The sequence below is a fragment of the Mobula birostris genome, chromosome 7, assembly GCF_030028105.1.
Source record: "Mobula birostris isolate sMobBir1 chromosome 7, sMobBir1.hap1, whole genome shotgun sequence".
Classification (NCBI taxonomy): domain Eukaryota; kingdom Metazoa; phylum Chordata; class Chondrichthyes; order Myliobatiformes; family Myliobatidae; genus Mobula; species Mobula birostris.
The window spans coordinates 50,504,883-50,523,807 of NC_092376.1; the positions used below are offsets into that span (position 1 = coordinate 50,504,883).

The 18,925-nt window shown below is 37.8% G+C and overlaps 1 protein-coding gene across 2 annotated transcripts in view; it reads right to left on the minus strand.

Annotated features, from left to right (window-relative positions):
• Nucleotides 1-262: 262 nt before the first annotated feature.
• The window catches only part of elmod1 (ELMO/CED-12 domain containing 1), a 44,107-nt gene continuing 25,444 nt past the window's right edge, over nucleotides 263-18,925 (minus strand). The window contains exons 6-11 of one of the 2 annotated variants that reach the window (XM_072263119.1): nucleotides 18,588-18,721; nucleotides 18,408-18,476; nucleotides 13,401-13,424; nucleotides 5,365-5,415; nucleotides 3,977-4,110; nucleotides 2,501-3,036 (exon numbers count right to left, since the gene is read on the minus strand). In XM_072263119.1, coding sequence (XP_072119220.1) covers nucleotides 2,864-3,036; nucleotides 3,977-4,110; nucleotides 5,365-5,415; nucleotides 13,401-13,424; nucleotides 18,408-18,476; nucleotides 18,588-18,721 — 585 coding nt within the window. In that variant the 3' untranslated portion in view covers nucleotides 2,501-2,863. Of the gene's footprint in view, nucleotides 1,010-2,500; nucleotides 3,037-3,976; nucleotides 4,111-5,364; nucleotides 5,416-13,400; nucleotides 13,425-18,407; nucleotides 18,477-18,587; nucleotides 18,722-18,925 lie in introns of those variants that run through there. The other variant, XM_072263120.1, reaches the window with a different exon arrangement.

Here is an 18,925-nt window from a genome sequence, read left to right on the forward strand (position 1 = left end):
TTCAAAAAAGGGAAATAAAGTAGGAAACTACAGACCATTTAACATCTGTCATAGGTGAAAATATTAGAAGATTTTATTAAAGATATTATAGCAGGGTATTTGGGAAAATTCAAGTTAATAAGAAGTTAATATGGTTTTGTGAAAGAGAGATCACATTTGATAAAATTATTGGAATTCATTTTAGAAACATAGTATAGATAAATGGGAACAAGTGAATACTATAATTAGATTTTCAGAAGGCATATGATAAGAAGATGCATTAATAGTTACTGTGGAAAGTAAAAGATCATATATTGGCAATGGATAGAAGTTTGGCTGCCTTACACAGAAAACAAAGAATAGGCACAACTGAATCCATTATAGTTAGCGAGATACAACAGTGATGTACCGCAGGAATTAGTACACAGGCCTCTATGTTTTACAATTTATATAAATGATTTGGATGAAGGCATAGTTACTAAGGTAGGAAAATAACTTGTGAAGAGAATACAGAGGAGCTGCAAAGAGATGCAAATACGTAAATGGGTAAAGACCTGACAAATGCATCTAACTGGGTGGATATGAAAAGTTTCCTCTCATGGGGAAATCTAGAAGATGCAAGCTAGGCAGAATAAATAAAAATACATAACATGAATAGTGAGAAATTTCTGAGCTAAGATATCCTTGGTATATTAACTTTATTAAGACCCCTCAGAATTTTACACCTTCAGCAAACTGTTACCTATGCTCATGTTCTTTCCTAATAGATCAATGATGTACTTAGGAGAGATCTTACCTAAGCAACATGTAACTAAAACACTATATTCTATTCTTATCAATAAACTTCTAAAATGTTTCCTATTTACTGACTGTGGTAGCATATTAGCCTTTTGAGAATCATTCCCCATGCCACCCAGATCCTGTTGACTTTCAGAGCTCTGCTATCTCTCACCTTCTGGATAATATGCTTCTGTATTATTCCTGCCAAAATGAATAACCTCACATTTTTCCACACAAGTGAACTAAGTATCTAAAAGTGAAAAAACAACATGAAGAAAATTCAACATTTATTACAAAGAATACATTTAGGAATTTTCCTTTAAGGTATTTTGCTCATGACAGAGGAGAGAAGAAAATTAAATTTAGGTCAGTAAACATACTGTAGCTAACTTGCAAAAATTACGAAATGTATTGACTGCAGGCAAATAAATTTGATAATTAGTGAAAATATACATGACTAAAACTTTGGTTTGATCAGAGTATTCTTGAAATTAGTAAGAACAGTAAATACAGTAAATACACCAATCCTTACCATTAAAGTTCAAAGTAAATTTATTATTAAAGTACCTGTATGCCACCATATGCTACCTTGAGATTTATTTTAATGGTTAATTAGCAATACAATGTTAAAAGTTACATCTTCAAACGTTTAGAATCTTTTAAAGCAATACCTGGAGAATCCTATGGTTACAACGGCATTATATTTGAATTAAAAACATTGAAATCTAGTATGCTCAAGTATAATCTTAAACTTCAAATTCTGAGGTGGTGAAAATGAGACATTAGTTCAAGGAATAATATATTCATAATATATACATTAAAATCTTGTATTTTGTTTCATTAAAATACATTTTGAATTATCACCAATGAAGAATTAAAAATGAAATATATACAGCTTGCTTAAAAACTAAGCTATAGCTAATTTGAGGGCCATCAGCTTAATTGATCAAAGATTTGTTTGGTGGTTAAGAAAAAAAACATACATAGTTTTTAATATGATGTGCACACAAGCAGTGGGTTGCAATTAAATACAATGTATTTTTATATTTGTTTCAGTTAATAAATACATTTTCATCTCGGTGATGCCCCTTTAACAAACTTAATAAACTACAATATTTTAACTATAGATTCACCAACTGTTGTCTTGTAAACAGTACCATATTTTTATGTTTTCATATTCATATGTTTATAATGTCATAGCAGGGTTAACAAATCTTTAAAAAAACATTTATCCCTTTTCAATCAGACATATTTTAAACTAGATATGGCACTGATGTGATAATTCACAAAATACCTGTTTATTAGTCCAGAAATGCACTTAAAGCCAAATGTGTGCAATCTACTGCATCTTTACATGCTCCAATAACTATTCTATGAATCAATAAGCAAGATTATCAATAGCACACTGTGCCAAGCTGCATGTCACATTTCCTGTTGAGAACAAATAACCTTCAAGACATTTGACACACAGTCCAAGCTATTTGCCTTCAAACCTCCAAAGCAAATCTGTCAAAACACAAGATACTTGCTCTAATTTGTACTTAAACAGAAGTACTACTTAAATAAACTCACCGAACAATATTTGCTGAGAAGTTAAAAGTTACCAAATATATAGCTAAATCCCAGAAAATGATATTATGTGTAGTTATGCAAATTCATTGATCAAAATATATTCTTCTACAATAAATATTGTTTGTAATTTTATGCAAATTATGAAAGAAGTTTTTTTAAACTAAAGGGCTATATAGAACTACAGATCACAACATTACAAAGCACAATAGGAGAAAAGCAGCATATGAGAGTTAATGTATGAAAACATTGAAAAAGTTTCTTCAAATGATTAAAAATGTAACACTCCATACTGCCACAATATGAGCAAGTGTTTATGGAGAATATCTCCACTGTTCATGTGAATGTATAGCATGTGCAGTACTTCTACTGTTCCAAATAGAGAACTGTTATACTTAAAACAAAGCATGCATACAGTCACCATGGTCATCAGATATGCTGGTCATGATCAATACTGTGATTTAAATTCAGTTTCTTAAACTCAGCTCACAGACAAGAACGAAGTGAGGCAGTGATTTGAGAATGGGAAGATGATTTACAGATTCATTAGACTCTCAGAAGCTGCAAAATGGGGGCACAGGGTCATGTCTGGGTTCTGAAGCTGCTTTATAATTCGCTTGTGGAACTTCTCTCGAACACGATTAAATTCCATTATATCAAGAGGATCCTCTTCAACCCAGAATTTATGGAACTCATGCATCAGGTAGCCTGCGTGGAACATGGGTAAAGCAAAAAAAAAAATCATTTGAAGGAAACTGTAGACAGAATAGTAAACAATGCAATTTTATAACATTGCACTTTTATCTGTAAGTCCCAAGAATGAAAGCAGAGCTAGTTAATACTGAACAACTTGGATGCAGGATGTGTTGCATTATACAGACAACAAAAGTGTGAGTTTACAGCAACTGTAGCAAGAGCACAAGGTGACAAGGTGAATGAAAACAAGAGACTGCAGACACTAGATTCTGGTGCAATAAAGAATCTGCTGGAGGAATTTGGTTGAGCCAAATCTGCGGGGGAGGGGGGAGATAGAAAGAAAAATTGTGGAGGTTTTGGGTCAAACCTTGTGTCAAGACTGAGAGTAGAAAGGGAAGATTGTTAGTATAATTTGTCTCCCAACTTTATCCCACCCCATCCCTTATCTGGTTCCATTTGCCTGTGATTTTTCATCTCTCCTCAGTGCACCAATCACCTATTAGCCCCTGCCTTACCACCCACTCTCCTCTTTATACCGGCTATGTTTCCTCTCCACTCAGTCCAGTTACAGAGGTTTGACCCCAAGCATTGACAATCCTTCTCCCCCACTGATAAGTTCTCTACTTCCAGTGAATTGTTTATGGACAAGTTTACTATTGGTGGTTATAAAAATGGAAAAAACCTGGACAATTTGCATTATAATAAAAAAAGAAAAAAAAGAAAATGTTATGCATCAGGATCAGAGTTTTGTAAATGATAGTATATCTGAACAAGAGATATGATGTTTCAGAGCTCTAAAATGACAGCTGAACAAAATATAACTGGCAGCTATACATCTACACCCAAGCTTTCAAGGAATACTAAAATATATTAAGATATTTATCAAAACTATATTTCAACAGAAGTGCTTCACAGCAAATGATACTCAAGTTTATGTTTGGTATCAACTTACAGAAGACTTTGTGGAAGTGAAAGAGCGATGGTGATTCAGGAGCAACATTATACAAATGGGTCTTCAATGATCCACTTATAAGCAGAGAATATGCAAGGTCAGTTATATTAATTCCCACTATAGCAAATGAAAACCTGTAAGAGAATAGATATACATTTAAAAATGTAATCAAATCAGAATAACGTGGAATCAATACAAAAATTTCCCTTACAGTAAATTTTTATTTGGAGGAATTTTCAAATTGATCTGGAGACACTAAAGAAATAAAAAGCAAATTGCTGAGGCTATTTATTCTGCTTAGGCAGTCCCTCAGGATAAAGGCTGACTTGGTTGCTTCTACTCTGGTTTTATAGGTTCCATAGGTGGTTATTACAGACTCTGCCACAGATGGAGCAGGTGGTGACTGATGTGGGCAGCTCATGAGGTGGTGTACTTCTTTACCTATTCACATTTGACTTCTGTGTGCTTCCACACATTCCCTTGAGGTTCTCTGTACCATCTTGAATGACCTTTCTCCATTTTGAGTAGTCAACGGCTAGAGATTTTCAGGAGCTGGTGGATTTGTTGCACTTCTTCAAAGAAGCTTTGAGCATATCCATAAATATACCTTTTGTTTATCTGGTAAATACTTTCCATGACAGAGCTCAAATTATATTATCTGTTCAGAGAGGCTGGTTTTGGGCATGAATGCAAATATACAGAGTAACTAGGCCCCGATGTTGGGGTCATTGGGCTGGGAGAGCATTCTGATGTTGGGTTGTTTATCCTTCCAGTGACTTGAAATGCTTGCTGAAGATAGTCCAGGTCTCTTAAAAAAAAACATTTAGGAGGGATCAAAGTATCTGATAGATCATGACTTTTGTAGAGGAACTGAAATCTTTGTCTCCAAATCCCTTTTCCTCAAATGAGTAAATGACTAAAGACTAAGCTGGTACATTGACTACTGATGAACTTCAGACCCAAGCATTACTAGATAGATTTCGAAGCTTATTAGTGAATACCAGTGGCAGTGGTACAGATCTAATATCTGATAAGAGTTGGTGTGTGTGAGAGAGAGAGCGAGAAAGTAATTGAAGTGGAAAACTTTTCATATTGTTGAAGTGCATCTTGCTAATGTTGCATAGGTATTTTAATACAATGTGTAGGAAGCTGCAGAGAGTACTGGATGTAACAAACAAGGTTGAAGGAGATGCATCTTAATGTTTGACCTTTTCAATTTCCACATTAGGGTCACCTTCGAAGAACTTATTTTAAATGCCTAATCTTGAAAGTTTTTGTACAGCTTTTTACATCATGTTTTTAGTGAATAATTTATATTGATACAACCAATAATTTCAGAACCTTTGTAAACATTATTTTGAAATGCAGAATGGGAGCAAAGTACTCACCCAATTGCTTGATCAATTTTTTTCTTTTCCAACTCTTTTTTATTCAATTTGCTGTTTAAAAATGTAAAAAAAAATATGAATTAGTTTTCCCATATCAATGTTCTTATGCATAAGCAGTAAACTTCAACTATTATTCTAAAAAGGACAGCAACTGGATTTTACTTACAACATTTGTATACTTTCCAATCGGAAAGATCTTGGCTGCAACCCAGATTGCATGAACTAGGGCAGCAAGTAAATCAATCCTCAAAATGTTTTATCAGCCTGATTTTATAATGTTTAATGTTGTAAAAGGAGAGCGTTCTAGTGGATACGAAAATCAGTTTTGAAACAACAGGAATGTGCCAGATGGACTAGATCTGCTTCGCCATTTGATAATTGATGACTGAGCCTGTACCTCAAGCACTTATAACTCAATTATGATCACCTCTAATGTCCATAGTTTCCAAAACACTATCAATATTAGCCTTGTATGACAAAGTACGGACAACCCCTTTTGAAGAATAAAATAGCAAATTTACAATTCTCTGCCTAAAGAGATGACTTCTTTATCTCAGTCCTAGCTAACTGACCTCTTTTCCTGAGCTTCTCTGTCCTGTTCTGAACTCTGCACAGAGGAAAAAAAGGCTGCACATTGGTAACTAGCTTGTCAAGCCCTCTCAGAATAGGTGTATGCCTCAATGCAAATATCCCTCGTTCTGCTAAATACCAGTGAGAAGAGGTTGTTGTTGTTGTTCAGGCATTAAGTTGAGTCTGACTCTTCGTGTCCTCATAGACATAGGGTCCAAAGGGTTTTCATGGAAAGACATGGAAGTAGATTGCCAGGCCTTTCTTCCACGCAGATACTGCTGCTGCCCAGGTTGGGACCCGGCTGGGTTTGAACTCAGAACCATCTGCCTTGAAGTCCAGTGCTGATGCTACTACACTAGCAGCCAGCCCAGTGTAGATATCAAACACAAATTTTAAGACCAAATTTACTGTCCAAATATTTTTGAAGGCACTCACAGATGCATGGAGGGATGAAACCTACTGAGAAGTACTTGCTGCTATCATTCCAACTGCACCAAGATATTGAATCTTTAACACAATTCAGCAGCAACAAGTCCAACAGTTCCTTGCAGATACGCTTTGTAGTCTGCCACTGAACCTGTGCCCAAGTAGATCTGGTGCTGCTAAGCTGTGACATACTGCAGCAGCCTGCTTGATATGCACTCTATTGACAACCAGTTCACTCCACCACTGATGCACAGGAGCAGCAGCTGTCCAATGACAGGATGCACTGCAACAATTCACCAAGACTCCTTAAAAATCTGCAATCTCTAGAATAGCAAGTACAACAAAAATATGCGCACATTACCACCTGGAAGTTGCCCTCAAAGCTACACACCATCCTGACTTGGACATGTATCACTGTTGCTTCCCCATTCCTGGGTCACAATCCTGGAATTCCCTCCCTAATAGCATTGTGGTTACTGTATACTCACATCCCAATGTCTGCAATGATTCAAGAAGGCAGGTTACCACCACCCTCTCAAAGACAATTTGGGATGGTCAATTAAACGCTGGGTCAACCAATAAAGCCTACATCCCTTGAATTAATAATTAAAAAAGGACACAAGGAAGACACAGAGAAACTTAGGAAGGTTAAGTGGGCAAAGATCTGGCAGATGGGGTTGTAATGTGCATAAAATTGAAATTGTCCACATATATAATAAAATATATAAATGGTCAGGATTTGTAGAGCTCAGAGGGTTCTGGTACATGATTAACAAAAGCCTGGGAAGCATGCACAGCAAGTACTTAAGAAAGCCATTCCCAGTAATACTGAGAAATTGAATACAGAAACAGAGAAATTATGCTTTAGTTATAAAAGACAACTGGACTACTGTGTGCAGTTTTGGTCTTGTTATTTAAAAAAAGAATGTTAATACAATGGAAGTAATTCAAAGAAAGTTTACTAGATCCGACACCTGGAACTGATGGGTTGCCTGATAAGGAAAGATTTGACAAGGTGAGTTTGTACTTTATTAAAGTATATCTATTGTACTTTAACAGAATCAAAAGTGATGATTGAAGCATACAAAATACTGAGGACTCTTGATAGGTTGCATGTGGAGAGAATGTTCTACTAAGGGACAATTAATCTACAACAAAGGATCATTGTTTAAAAATTAAAGATCACTATTTAGGACAGTGATGGGGTGAATATTTCCTTTCCTCAGAGATTAACAAGTCTTTGGAATTCTTTCCCAAAAAGGATGATAGAAGCAGTCTTAGAGAATTTTTAAGGCAGATAGACACAATAAATAGGGCTGAAAGGTCATGGCAATAGATGAGGATATGGAGTTGGGATTACAATCAGATCAGTTGTGCTATTATTGAATGTTGAAGCTAGCGTGAAGGTTGAATGACTTACTCCTGCCCTTACTGCTTGTGTACACATGTGAGGCAATTAATTTCAATGGAAAGGCATGACTCAAGAAAAATCCAGATAACTTAAAACTTTGTGTTTTACACATTTTGTATTTTTTCCAAAAGTATCACCAATTTTTATTGTAACCTAATGCTTATTTTTCTCTGAACGTCAGAGATGCCAGGCTGCACAGCTTAATTTGCTGATTGCATTGGTAGGGTCCTGCACTGGGCTGGGTGTTGTCAGTCAGGGACTAAGTTAACCTGCAAGTATAAGAAAATCTTCAATAATCCGGCACATTGGACTTCATCAGTGTCAGACTATTATTATTCCAACATAACTTATTCAACCTTTCTCCGCAACTTGGGTGATGAAACCCAGGTAACATTCTAGTAAATCTTCTCTGTACTCTCTCTATTTTGTTGACATCTTTCCTATAATTCGGTGACCAGAACTGTACACGATACTCCAAATTTGGCCTTACCAATGTCTTGTACAATTTCAACGTTACATCCCAACTCCTATATTCAATGCTTTGATTTATAAAGGCCAGCATACCAAAAGCTTTCTTCACCACCCTATCCACAAGAGATTCCACCTTCAGGGAACTATGCACCATTATTCCTAGATCCCTCTGTTCTACAGCATTCTTCAATGCCCTACCATTTACTACATATGTCCTATTTTGATTAGTCCTATCAAAATGTAGCACCTCACATTTATCAGCATTAAACTCTTACTAGAATGTTACCTGGGTTTCATCACCTAAGTTGCAGAGAAAGGTTGAACAAGTTGGGTCTTTATTCTTTGGAGCGTAGAAGGTTGAGGGGGAACTTGATAGAGGTATTTAAAATTACGAGGGGGATAGATAGAGTTGACGTGGATAGGCTTTTTCCATTGAGAGTGGGGGAGATTCAAACAAGAGGACATGAGTTGAGAGTTAAGGGGCAAAAGTTTAGGGGTAACATGAGGGGGAACTTCTTTACTCAGAGAGTGGTAGCTGTGCGGAACGAGCTTCCAGCAGAAGTGGTTGAGGCAGGTTCGATGTTGTCATTTAAAGTTAAATTGGATAGCTATATGGATAGGAAAGGAATGGAGGATTATGGGCCAAGTGCAGGTCGGTAGGACTAGGTGAGAGTAAGAGTTCGGCATGGACTAGAAGGGCCGAGATGGCCTGTTTCCGTGCTGTAATTGTTATATGGTTATATACTTTTATAAACTTAATTTAAAAATGTTACATAGCAAGTTTTAAAATGTATTAGACAAATTTAGATGGATCAACTGAGACCGACTGAGTGGAAAGGGAGTGCAGCAAACCTCATCTGGTGAGGTGCCGAATCATTGGGTTAACAGAGTTCATTGTAAATTTAAATAGTAGAGTGCAAGTGTAGGTAACTGCTTGCTGTGGAAGGTTGGACACGAACATTCCATGGGCCTACAGATTGTATGTTGTGTGCTACTGATAAATGTTAAGCTTCCTATTTACATTTCAGATGACAAACACCAAAATCTTATAACCCTTCTGCACTAATTCCATGGGAGATATTCTTGGGCACAGAGAATAAAATCTATGCACTGTACTCCAAATGCGGTCTCACCAAACACTGCATAATTTCTGCAAGACTTCCTTTATTATTCCAAATTGTTTCCAATAAATTTCAATGAACAATTTGCTTTTCCAGTTGTTTTCTGTACTCTATATTCTGCACACTTTGAAGCCGCACACTCAGATTCTTCTATACAAATTTCACACCATTTAAAACATATTCAGTTTTCAGCACCTAACGCCTGTAGTCTCATGTTTCCAGTTTCTTCCAAAGTACACCATCTCATATTTTCCAAAAATTTACTCCACAGACCACCTTCTTCTCCATTCACCTGATCTAGAAAATGCTTTGAGTCCCGTTCACTTGTCATAAACAAACTTGTATACATTTATCTTATTGACTTTGAGGAAAAGACATAATGTAATCATGAACAAATGCATGCCTGTAGTTGCTGTCTTGCTACTTACAAAAGAATTTCTATCCTTGGTTTTCTGTTCATTATTCAATCTCTTCCCATGCCAATATATTAACCTCCATGCATTGTTTTATATTATAATAATTTCTATAGTATTTTATCAACTGCCTTTTAGAAATATACAGTGCTGTGCAAACGTCTTAGGCACATATACTGTATATAGCCTGGGTGCCTAGACTTTTGCACAGCGCTTCAGTAATTTAATGTATTGCTGTTGCAATAAAAAACAAATTTCATAACATATTGAGTGATGATAAACTTGATTCTGATCTGGGGACTGAGAATGGGAAGGGAGCAAAGAGCGGGGTGGGAGTGGGAAGCACCAGAAAGACATTCTGTAATAATCAATAAACCAATTGTTTGGAATCAAATGATTTACCTGTGTTTCAGAAATGGCTGTGTCTGCACCTGCACTCCCCCCACCCCTGCACTCCTTCTCTGCCACCTGTTGCACACCCATCCCTTAATGGTCGACCCTTGCTATTCTCAACATCCTTTGCCTCTGCCAGATTTAAAACTCTCTCTGCTCCATGCTGAAAAATACAGTACTGTATAAAAGTCTTAAGCACCCTAGTTATAGAAATGTACCCAAGATTTTTGCACAGTAGTGCAGGTATACTACAGCCCTATAGAACTTACTAAACATGGCTTCCCCATCCTAAAAATCAAGCTGATGTATAAAAAAAAGTTTACTCACAATAGTCAATCTATCAACTTCCCTCCTCAAGAAGATAATGAAAACAATTCAACACCCAAGGACTGCTGGATGTCATGAATTTCTCAAAAAATATTACACCATGAAGTTTGAATCTATTACCCTCAGTCTTCTGATTGTGACCTGAAGAAATATTGAATTTTTGCAAAGAACTAGTATTTTCATTAACTGTGTAGCCTGGAGCAAGCTTAGGGCTGCTGTGCATGCACAGGAAATGCAAAAGTTCCAAACTACTAAATAACTGATCACTGTTAATAAGTCTATTGCACTTCAAAGCTGCTTGCTGCAGTTTTCTTACAGTGATCCCACTTCCATTGAAAAGAATTTATATTGGGTTAATCAGATTATTTTTATTTTCCAGTTTTACTTTTACTTAAAAACATGAATAATATGCTTTATTAAGAGCTTTTGATTACGAATGGCTAATATCATTGACAGCTGTTTCAGCTTGGTGATTGCAGCTCATAAAGTGACAAAGCATTTATGTGGGAAAAACGACTGGAGGGCTCTAGACGACAATGTAAATAAGCATGGACTGCAGGCCACTCAAAGGAAGTTTGGGGCCACTATATCTCACTTTGCAGTTAAACATATTGTAACAAGAAGAGTGGAAAAATTATTTAATCAACACACAAAATCTGTGATGTAGCTCTTGATCTCGTTGTCTGTGGAACCTTACAATGAGCAAGTCAATTGTTTTATTTCCCACAGCACAATGATCACAGTCCAAAAGTGCTTCACTGGTTACAAAGCACTCTAGGAAAGTTGTGCATTTCTCAATGCAGATTCTCTCTACATCGATGCAATTTGTTCTTTTCCTATTGTCAGCAGCTACATGCCTTGCTACAGCTTAGATGATACCCCAGTATCTTCAGTCTGGTGAAAAAGAGAGATTTCAATCTCTAAGCTTTTTCAATGTTCAACCTCAATGTTGTGAGCCTGACTTACTTATCGTAAAATCCTTAATGCAAATTCTTACGCAAGGGAGTCTGGCACCATTGTCTTTTACCACTTGGTTCTGAACACAGTATGGTAAATTAAGTAATCCTACTGTGAGTTTCTAAACATGAAGAACTAGTTGAAAATATATCTAATTTGCCTCTCCTGTAATGAAAGGCCAGAGTGAATGTCATCCTTTTTTACTGTTGTCCTATAGAACTTAAAGTCAACTTTTACCAGGTATTGATACAAATCATAAGTTAGAGCCACTGCACTTGACCCAAGTCAACACCTCATCAGTCATAACTTCATATCCATAATATTCTATATGTAAAAACAGAAAATGCTAGGGATGCAAGGTCAATAACCTGAAATGTTAATTCAATTTCTTTCTCCACATCTGCTGCCTGACCATTTGAATATCTCCACCATTTTCTGATTTTATTTCAGGTTTCCAATATTTTTGCTTGGTTATCCTATATTCAAACAAAGGGGTTGAGGTGGGTGGATTAATGCATAATAATAAGTTCCCAATAGTGCACTGTACCTTTCATTACACTGATAATGAATTGTTTCCAAATGGAAGTAGAGCCCATGGCCATATCTGGTAAGAACCCAGGTTTTTACTAAATATTGATACAGTTTCTGCAATAACAAGCAAGTGGGATAGCAGAAGGGCAAGGATCCCTACGGTTGAATAGCTGAAAACTATTTTTTTCAGTGAAATATTCCTTGAGAAATAATCCAAGACCCAAGGCTTTATGCCTCCTTGTGTAACTGGAACTTTGATTTCTTCAGTTGCAGACCCTAGTCAGTTCAAATTGGCAACAATATCTCTTCCACAATACCCTGTTCTACTCACTTTATACTTGAGGCTAAGTATAGCTCCAATGTCATATTGGAATTTTGCTAATGATACAACTGTTGTTAGCTAAATCAAAAGTGGTGACAAATCAGCAAATTGGAGGAAGATTGAAAATCTGGTTGAATGGTGCAACAACAACCTCTTACTCAATGTCAGCGAAACCAAAGAACTGATTGACTGCAGGAGGAAGAAACCAGAGGTCCATGAGCGAGTCTTCATCATGGGATCAGAGGTGGGGAGGGTCAGTAACTTTAAACTCCTTGGAGTTATTGTAGGAGGATCTATTCTGGGATCAGCACGTAAGCGCCATGTCAAAGAAGGCATGGCAGTGCCTCTACTTTCTTAGATGTATGCGCAGGTTCAGCGTGTCATCTAAAACTCTGATGCACAGAGAAGAGTATCCTGTCTGGTTGCATCACGGCCTGGTCTGAAAACACCAATAGCCGTGAATGGAAAGGTAGCAGATACAGCCCAGTATTTCATGGGAGAAGCCCTCCCCACTATTGAGCACATCTACAAGGAGCAATGGCACAAGAAAACAGCATCCATCATCAAGGACCCCCACTATCAAATCTATGCTCTCTTCTCACTGCTGCCTTGCGAATGAAGTGCAGGAGCCCTAGGGCTCACACCACCATGTTCAGAAACAGTTATAACTCTTCAACCATCAGACTCCTGAATCAGCATGGACAACTTCACTCACCTCAACACAGAAATGATACCACAACCTATGGACTCACTTTCAAGGACTATTCAACTCATGTTCTTAATACTGTATTATTTATTAATTCATTGTATTGCATAGTTTGTCTTCGTTTGCACATTGGTTGTTTGACTGTCATTGTATGTAGTTCCTCATTGATCCCATTATATTTCTTCGTATTGAATGTGAATGACTCCAAGGAAAAGAATCTCAGTAATATTTTGTAACATATACATACTTCAATAATAATAAATTTACTTTGAATTTTGAATACAAAGGCAATATTGTTTTTAAATGACTGTCCAATGAACGTGCTTATCAAACAATAATAAAATATAAAGAACAATGCACGATTATGAAAAATATTTTACAAAAGTACCTTACATCTTCTTTAGTTAGTTGCCTAAAAGAAAGGATGAAATTAAAATAATGGCAATGTCAAATATTATAAAAAGGAAATATACAAAATGGAAATGAGGTGAAGATAATTTCCTGAAAAGGTTTGCAACTGCATGTGCTATTTCACAGATACATACTATTCTTTTGCATATGAAAATGCTCAAGTCAGCTTTTTAAAAGATCCCAAGATGCTTTACTGCATTTGAACAAACGTTGTGTGAGGTAGAATTGATCTTGCATGTACAAATGTGCACAAAAACCTTTCCTCTGAATGCCCCTGCCCTAGATCTTAGTGGAGGCTGCATAGTAATTTGGGCATTAGACAGGGGATAGGGAGACCAGACTGATGAAGGAGTGTGGAGATGACCAGGGAGATGATGGGACAGAAGGAGCTTAAGGACACTAATTCGAAGGGGAGTAGAGTGGGTTGATCACGAACAATGAAAAGTTAAGTAATAAACCTATCTCTGTGAGGAAAAGGCCCCAAGAAGCATCAGGGCCTTTTATCAAAACAGGTCTAAATCCTTTGGTTTGGACCCAATTTAGCCTTCAAGTCCCTAAATCTACATGTTCAAGCAAATATCAAAGTAAGCCTATATAACTTGGTGTAAATAAAAACCCGCTGCATCGCCAACTATTCATTCATTCAGACATTGAATGTGAAAGGGAAATGTATAATTTTTTATCAATGGCCTGAACTGCTGCTATTACCACAAAGTTTTACAAAAAAAGGTGCAAGCACAATTTTCAAAATCCCTCCCACCACCAAGGTGTTTGTGCATGTAGTACACACTGAAAACCCACTGAGCATAAAGTACCTGGTCTTGTATTAGCAGTTCTTAAATATTGTGATTTGTTGCTTTGCTACTGCGAAACAACAAATTTCATGTCATCCAAGTCAGTGATAATAATTCTGATAAAACAAAATAAGGTATTCGGTCAGAATCAATGAAAATTTCAACAGTTTAGGGTGCCAATATTATGCTTATGTGGTCATTTAATGCCCGAGAAATGTGACAAATCATCCTTCTGTTGATGTTCAGTGCTGTGGTGAATTTAGCTTTCTGTGTCATGTTTTTTACAAACTTCCATCTTTTGTCTTCCATCATCACATTAGGTTTTCCTAACTTTAGATGCTCGTTTTTATGGTTGTTGATATTTAACTTCTCTTTTTAATAAGTTTTTATTTTGTTTGTGGCATTTCAGTAAGAGGCCACTATAGACTTTATCTGGAGTGAAATCAAAACCAACTTTTAATGCCATCACTTTACTAGAATAAAGAGTTCCATTCTTTTTTTTTAATTGCAGTGTATCGGATGAACTAAGTGCAAATATTAAAGGCATAGGAGCAGAATTAGTCTATTCAGCCCATCGATCATGGTTGATTTATTTTCCTTAACAACTCTGTTCTCCTGCCTTCTCCCTGTAATCTTTGACCTCTTACTAATCAAGAATCTATCAATCTCCACTTTAAGCATGACTTCCACAGTTATCCGTGACAATGAATTCCACAGATTCACCATTCTTTGGCTAAAGAAATTCCTCCTCAGCTCTGTTCTGAGAGGATGTCATTCTATTCTGAGGCTGTACCCTCTGGTCCTAGACTCTCCCACTATTGAAAACAACCTCTCCACTAGGCCTTTCAATACAGTGGATTCCAGTTAATTGGGCCAATCGTTAACCAGGGTATCTGCATATTTGGACAAGTCTTAAAGAACAGAAGCTAAGAGAAATTAGAGAAGATTCCCTTCATTTATTTGGGACAGGAGACTTCTGCTGAGCAGTTTCTATCTAGTGTCAGTTGTGTGCACTTCTGAGGCCATTAGATACTACACCAGCCTAACAGCAAACAATTTTTAAATAGCGCCAGTAGCGCCTTTGTGTTTTAAAAGCAGTGAATTCTGTCACCGATAGAGGGCGAGAAATAAGCAGTAAGACGATTCCACACTGTTTTGCTCACTGCAATTTCAAGCATTCAGATTTGGAGATGCCAGAAATGGCTGGGAGTGAAAATGACATAACTTCATTACTTCAACAAGTTAGGAGCTAAAAAGAATTCAAAGATATCAACAATCATCTTGAATTTTATAATGAAATTGAAGATTTATAGGATGCAATTGTTGAAAGGATTGTATGAAGGCAGTCCACAATCTGTACAAAGTACCTGCAGTGATTTTGTGTATTCATGGTCAATCAAAGGAACATGAGAGTGTACGGTGGATGAATTCCTCCATTGATAAATACTAGGGACAAATACAGTTTTATAGTACTGTTGTAGTATTGGTAATGTTCTAATTTGTTCTGTATTTCATTTATGTACATAATTTGTTACTCAGTTAAGTGGTAGTTTTTTTTAATACTGTTTTAACTATTTCCATGAAAGTTTGACTAATTGGGGCTGCCACTTAAATTGGGCTGAAATGTGCTGATCCCGACACATCCTAACTAAATGGAAGCCACTTTATTCGACAGGTTTCAATGACATCCCCCCCCCCCCCATTCTTCTAAACTCCAGTGCCATCAAACACTCCTCATACATAAACCCTTTAATTCCTAAACAACAGGAATTCTGCAGATGCTGGAAATTCAAGCAACACACATCAAAGTAGCTGGTGAACGCAGCAGGCCAGGCAGCATCTCTAGGAAGAGGTACAGTCGATGTTTCAGGCCGAGACCCTTCGTCAGGATTAACTGAAGGAAGAGTTAGTAAGATTTGAAAGTGGGAAGGGGAGGGGAAGGTCCAAAATGATAGGAGAAGACAGGAGGGGGAGGGATGGAGCCAAGAGCTGGACAGGTGATTGGCAAAAGGGATATGAGAGGATCATGGGACAGGTGGTCTGGGGAGAAAGACAAGGGGGGGGCTTGGGGACCCAGAGGATGGCCAAGGGTATAGTCAGAGGGACAGAGGGAGAAAAAGGAGAGTGAGAGAAAGAAAGAATGTGTATAAAAATGTGTGCTACACATGCCCTTACACTTCTTCCCTTACCACCATTCAGGGCCCCAGGCAGTCCTTCCAGGTGAGGCGACACTTCACCTGTAAGTCGGCTGGGATGATATACTGCGTTCGGTGCTCCCGATGTGGCCTTCTATATATTGGCGAGACCCGATGCAGACTGTGAGACCGCTTTGCTGAACACCTACGCTCTGTCCGCCAGAGAAAGCAGGATCTCCCAGTGGCCACATATTTTAATTCCACATCCCATTCCCATTCTGACATGTCTATCCATGGCCTCCTCTACTGTGAAGATGAAGCCACAATCAGGTTGGAGGAACAACACCTTATATTCCGTCTGGGTAGCCTCCAACCTGATGGCATGAACATTGACTTCTCTAACTTCCGCTTATGCCCCACCTCCCCCTCGTACCCATCGGTTATTTATTTTTATACACACATTCTTTTTTTCTCTCACTCTCCTTTTTCTCCCTCTGTCCCTCTGACTATACCCTTGCCCATCCTCTGGGTCCCCAAGCCCCCCCCCCCTTGTCTTTCTCCCCGGACCTCCTGTCCCATGATCCTCTCATATCCCTTTTGCCAATCACCTGTCCAACTCTTGGCTCCATCCCTCCCCCTCCTGTCTTCTCCTATCATTTTGGACCTTCCCCTCCCCTTCCCACTTTCAAATCTTACTAACTCTTCCTTCAGTTAGTCCTGACGAAGGGTCGCGGCCTGAAACGTCGACTGTATCTCTTCCTAGGGATGCTGCCTGGCCTGCTGCGTTCACCAGCTACTTTGATGTGTGTCCCTTTAATTCCTGATGTTTCTCGTAAACCTCCTCTGGACCCTCTCCAATGCCAGCACATTGTTTCATAGATATGGGACCCAAAAGCTGCTCACAATATTCCAGGTGTGGTCTGACTAATGCCCTATAAAGCCTCAAAAATGTAATGCTTACCTTCCTTCTGCAGACTCCCTGCTTCCTCAACACTACGTGCACCCACCCCCCCAACAACTTTTGTTTCGTCTGTAAACTTAGCCACAAAGCCATCAATTCCATCATCCAGACCATCGACGTTTAACATGAAAACAAGTGGTCCCAACACCAAACACTTCGGAATACCACTGGTCACCGGAAGCCAACGAGAAAAAACCCTCTTTATACCTGGCCTTTGCCTTCTTTCACTCAGCCAATCTTCTGTCAATACTGGTATCTTAAAAAGATACCGTGGGCTCTTTATCTCATTTAACAGCTTCATGCACAGGACTCTGTCAACGGCCTTCTGAAAATCCAAGAAAACAACATCCACTGATACCCCTTTGCTTATCCCTGCCAGTTATTTCCTCGAATAATTGGCACAGATTTGCAGGCAAGACTTCCCCCGAAGAAAACCATGCTGAATTTGGCCTATTCTATTCTGTGCCTTCAAATATCCCAAAACCTCATCCTTAATAATAGACTCTAATATCTTCCCAAGCACTGAAATCAGGCTATGTGTCCTATAATTTCCTGTCTTTTGCCTCCTTTTTTAACAAGTGGAGTGACATTTATGAACTTCTAATCTTCTGGAACCATTGTAGAATCTAGTGATTCTTGAAAGATTGCTGCTAATGCCTCCACAGTGTCTTTGGCTTCATCTTTTAGAACTTTGGAGTATAGTCCATCTGATCCAGGTGACTTATTTACTTTAAAACCTTTCAGCTTTCCAAGCACCTTCTTCTTAATAACGGCAACTACACGCATTTCTACCTCCTGGGCTGCTGCTGGTGTCTTCTAGCAAAGACTGATGCAAAATACTTATTCAGTTCATTCACCATTTATTTGTCCCTCATTGCTATCTCTTCATTATCATTTACCAGTGATCCACTGTTGCCTCTCTTTTGCTCTATACATCTGAAAAAACACCTGGTACCCTCTGTTATGTGTTATACATGTAAAAAGTGCAGATTTGGTTCTGGAGTAAAAACATAAGTTACGTAATTGAAATATGATCTACAGGAATCGGTAACAGATTCTGAATAAAGCATTTTGGTTGGATATTATCCACTTACCTATACTTTGGCTGGTGAGAATCAAAGAGAACTCGGCGAGCAGTTACATTGTCATGTTCTGCAAAAAATCTGAACAAAAAATTAATGAAGATAAACGTGTTTTATTCAATTAATGTGCAAAAGGTCAGAAGTGGAGAAAAGCAAAAAAAAGTCTAAAACCTGCTTGTAATATATACTTACACCAAATTATATAACCCCAACATCCCCATTCCTCTGAAGTCTGTCTTTGGGTCATCACCTTGGAAACCTATTTCACACCACTGCTTACTAATTCGACCATCCAATGTTACATCAGGACGAAGGAAGGTCCACAGCTGACAGCAAACATAGAGGGGAAAAAGCATCATTTTTCTAATTAAGCTATAATGGTTAAATAATCACGTTGGTTTGAATTCAAATGCAATCTCCTATCATCAACATTTGCATGGAATAAATGTATACCATAGTTTTAAGCAAAACAGGTCTGTACAATGCAGTTGCTATTATTGATATTGACCCTTACAATGTTGAAGGAGCAG